Consider the following 4355-nt stretch of genomic DNA (forward strand, 5'->3'; position numbering starts at 1 on the left):
TGCTCACATTCTGCCATGCCAAACCACGCACACAGCAGCCCATGCTTGCTTTTCTGTTAAAAATAACAGTGGTTTGTGATTGTGAATGTTGATGCTTAGCCTAAATAACAAATATTTTATCTGGAGCGTTTATGCTGGTATGTTGCGGGGCTTAGGAGTATTACAGAACCATTTCATGTAAATTTCTTCGATGTACTGAAAACAAATCTATATAGATTACTTTTTTGCGGGCGGGAGCGGGGCAAAACATGAATGTCGCAGGCGGGAGCGGGACCAGATAAGATATATTTCTGCGGGAGCGGGCGGGCGCGGGACAGAATCTTGCGGGAGCGGGACTGAAAAATCCGTCCCGCGCACACACACACACACACACACACACACACACACAGAGTCCAGCAGGTGGCGGTAAAGCACCTATTAGCTAGTTTGCCAACCGCCAAAAATGCGTAAGAAGAAGCTTCCGCACGCTGACGGCAGTTGCGTGTGTTTGCAGGCCTACACCATAGACTGTATAAAAACAGGCCTACACTCAGCGACTACAGCACTTGGGGAAGAGCAATGAATTCATTAGAACAAGCCGAAGGTATTTTTCAATAGATCGATTATCAGTTTAGTGTTCTCATCTCCAAGTGTCATATCCAAATATTAGCGCAGCGTCCATGTGTTTGTTATGGCAAGTTAGATGTATAGTGTTGACACGGGGCTGCTAGCATCTAAGCTAAGATTCTAAGACCCTTCAGCTGATAAAAGCGTGATTTCTTTTGCTGACATGCACTGCAGCAACATTATGAACGTAAGTATGTTAAACGAAATGTAGCAAGACTGGTGCCTCAACAAGGAGTGCAGGCCCTACATCCCAATGTGCATATTAATCACCCTATCTGCCCAAAATAGTATTGACAATTACTAATATAACATAGAATTTAGGATGGATAGTATGCACATTGGGACGCAGGCCCGGTCTTGGCTTTTAAACGTGTTGGCCAATCATAATGCCATCATATCTGACACTGACGTATAATACATGCAAAATAGTGCACATTTTCCACAAAATGTAAAAGCTATTAAGCTGCCTGTGCATTAATATGCCTGGTACAGCTGATGTTTCTGACCCTATAAACTCAAATCAGTGTATTTGCCCATCTATATTCTTAGCTTTTCTTCATTACTCGTTTTTCAGAGTGATGTGAAACACAGCAGCATGGTGTCTTAAAGGGGTATTTCACCGCTGACAATGTGGTCTTTGAATAACACTTGGCTGTCTATACAGTAGAAAGGCGAAATGTTTTTGAAAAAGGGGTTACATGACTAAAAATGGAGAAAACGGTTTGTGGCGTTCACTCTTGCTAGAAATGTAGGAAAACTCCAACACCCATAATGCTCTGGTTTCGATCCAACTGTTCATGGTCGAGAATACAAAAATGCGAAAGTACCATAGTTTTAATAAAAGCCCTGCAGCAGTCAGAAAATCACTTTAGCTGATAAATAAATTGGGAGATCCGGGTTCAGGTCATGTGGGGGGAAAATACACATTGTTCATTTATATGTACTACCAACCAACACCAACATTGTAATGATACAAAGCTGTCTTTGAACTTGTCCTTTAAGTGGTGGCTGAATTCTTTGTATATTAAAACTAAAATTAGAAAAACAGATGTTGCTTACCTCACTGTCAGTCCTGTTCTGATGCAGTTGTTTTGCTCCTCCGCAGACCTGAAGGCTTTTGAGAGGAGACTGACGGAGTATGTGTCTTGTTTGCAGCCAGCTACAGGTCGTTGGCGCAGTAAGTCAGACTGGTCAGGTCTTTATTAAACCCGTTTCAAGCAGTTTAAAACCTGGACTATGTGTCTGGTCTGAGCCAAGATCTATAATGCTTTCCAAGTGTCCATAGCATATTAATCAACAAGGACTGAAATGAAGCATATTGTGCCTTACATTGCCTTGTTTTAATTCATGAATTCTGCCTTCTTTTTGCAGTGATTCTGATCGTGGTGTCTGTGTGCACAGCCACAGGCGCCTGGAACTGGCTAATAGATCCAGACACTCAGAAAGTATGTAAAATTTAGAGGTGTCAGATTAGCGTCAAATGCCGCATTCTGCCTGTTTGCCTTTATAGTTGTTTGTCTGTCATGTTCTCTCTTTCCACAGGTTTCTTTCTTCTCATCTTTATGGAATCATCCATTTTTCACAATCAGCTGTGTGACTCTGATTGGCCTTTTCTTTGCTGGAATACACAAACGAGTTGTCGCACCATCTATGTATCCTTTTTAATACAGGAAATTTGTACTGCCTTTATTGAATTCAGCCAATCTGTTGACTATTGACAATTGCAAAACTGCAAATGATCAGTGACTACCAAATCTCTCCTTAACCACTTGCAGTATTGCGGCACGCTGTCGGACAGTACTAGCAGAATATAACATGTCCTGTGATGATGTGAGTACTTGTGTCCTCTGAATTGCCCTTTGCGATCTCTCAGTTCCACTGGTTTATGAATGCAAAATAACTTTTCTTGTGCAAACATTTGTATTTTTCCCTCTCGCATACTAGACGGGGAAACTTATCCTGAAACCACGGCCTCATATCCAATAGCGCCTTGAAAAGACAGAAGTGGAGAGTATTTCATATCATCATATTATTCATCAAGATTGCACATAGGCCTCAATGCCGGGACATTATCCATAAGTGTGTGAAGGTCGACCTCCCAAATAGGACTCTAACTTCCCTCTGCAATTTATGAAGAAGCAATGGGAGCTCAAACGGAAATTTTGAAGAAAAACATTGGTTCTTCTATTTTTAGATAACATCCTTATATTTCTGTTGGAAAATTTGAGTTTTATTTGATTGTGGATTTTGATATCCTCATTTGTAAAGCTGTTGTCCTATTTTAGATGCATACGGTGTATGTATTTTTAAGTAAATTGCTGAACACATAATATTAAAATGTAGATATTTGTTCACATTAAGCTGACCTTTATATATGTAGGCAACATTTGTAGAATGTCAATGCCTATGACATGATGTGCTGCTTTTTGTTGTTTTTAAAAAGTACTTTTATGTGACCAAAGGCTGCACTAGATGTTAAACATATAAGGGAAACAGGCAAATGCATCTTTAATGAGTGTCATGTTTGGCTGAGATTTTATTTGCTTTCACTCCAGAGTCAAAGTCTACAAGAAAATCTTTAAATGAGCTGTGTTGGCAATAATAAAAGGTGTTTGTTGTACAGTGTTTGTTGCTATTATTATTATTGTCTCTTAACCTGAAAACCAGTTAACAAGACAGATAATGTGTCTGCTTATCAAATTCCTATAGCCCAAATAGTACAGTATGGTGCTAGCAATACAAAGGTCATGGTGGGTTCTGTTTCCATGCAATGCATGTAATGATGAAATGTATAACTTGAATGTAAGTCGCTTTGAATAAAAGTGACTACCAAATGCATAAATGTGAAGGTATTATGCCAAATTTACACTGCAAGTGTGCTCCTAAAGTGTCATTTTTTTTAGCTGTCTTTACACAGACTATTGCTGCTCAAAGGTGGTATAAATGCATGTACGCGACAATTACAACTGTATATTTTGATACTGAGGGCTAAGGTGGGTCTGGCTTTTAGGCAGCATATCCGCGAATCGACTCTTTCGAACTTAGTTGCGTCATCACGTCTTCCTAGTGATTTACATATTTCAAAAACAAAAATCGAAAAATTCACATTTATGCACATATTTCTGTTACAGTAATAATAAAATACGGTTTTTAAAACGGATAGTAGAGGTTTTATTGCAATTTTGTGTTTTCCAACCAGCATGGCCGGACTTACCATTGGGCTTGAATGGGCTGCAGCCCAGGGGCCCCGCCTTGTAGGGGGCCCCGCCTTAACCCGTTTACATTTGTTCAGTTATGTGCCAGTCAGAAATTATTAGCCGCATTTCAACTGCGCGCACGGGCCAGCCGGGGCTAACAGCTTCCAGCTTCCAACTACGACATTCGAAGCCACAATCAAACAGCATAAACTGGAATTTATGATTTTTTTTTCACATAGAAAAAGGACACACGTATTAAATCACGTCTGCGCTGCGCCGAATCGACGATTAATTTGTGAGCACATGGCTAGCTACTTTAAACGGTTCCATTAAGCCTTTAGCCCAAAAGAGAGCACATGATAAATTCTCACGTTCACATCTTTACAGAGGATGATTCTATATTATATTAATGTTCCACTAAATTAATCTGAAGAGTTTTGAGCGCTCTCTCCCATCCAAAGACTGTAGAATACCCTAATATCGTCTCAGGTTACTTATGTAACCATGGTTCCCTGAGTAGGGAACGAGACACTGCGTCCTCTAGGGGTCGCT

General features: G+C 40.3%; 1 protein-coding gene across 1 annotated transcript; it reads left to right on the forward strand.

Annotated features, from left to right (window-relative positions):
• Nucleotides 1–471: 471 nt before the first annotated feature.
• Nucleotides 472–3633, forward strand: cnep1r1 (CTD nuclear envelope phosphatase 1 regulatory subunit 1). The gene is made up of 6 exons (XM_016497138.1): nt 472–583; nt 1712–1783; nt 1978–2051; nt 2149–2258; nt 2382–2436; nt 2551–3633. The coding sequence occupies exons 1-6, from the start codon at nt 559–561 to the stop codon at nt 2590–2592; spliced, it is 378 nt and encodes a 125-aa protein (XP_016352624.1). The 5' UTR covers nt 472–558; the 3' UTR covers nt 2593–3633.
• Nucleotides 3634–4355: the final 722 nt, after the last annotated feature.

The sequence above is a fragment of the Sinocyclocheilus anshuiensis genome, unplaced genomic scaffold (genome assembly GCF_001515605.1).
Source record: "Sinocyclocheilus anshuiensis isolate Anshui unplaced genomic scaffold, SAMN03320099.WGS_v1.1 scaffold354, whole genome shotgun sequence".
NCBI lineage: Eukaryota > Metazoa > Chordata > Actinopteri > Cypriniformes > Cyprinidae > Sinocyclocheilus > Sinocyclocheilus anshuiensis.

Coding starts and splice junctions, on each gene's coding strand:
- cnep1r1 (XM_016497138.1), top strand. CDS start 559: ATGAATTCATTAGAACAAGCCGAAG. Junction 584..1,711: donor TTCATTAGAACAAGCCGAAG/GTATTTTTCAAT, acceptor GCTCCTCCGCAG/ACCTGAAGGCTTTTGAGAGG. Junction 2,437..2,550: donor ATAACATGTCCTGTGATGAT/GTGAGTACTTGT, acceptor CTCGCATACTAG/ACGGGGAAACTTATCCTGAA.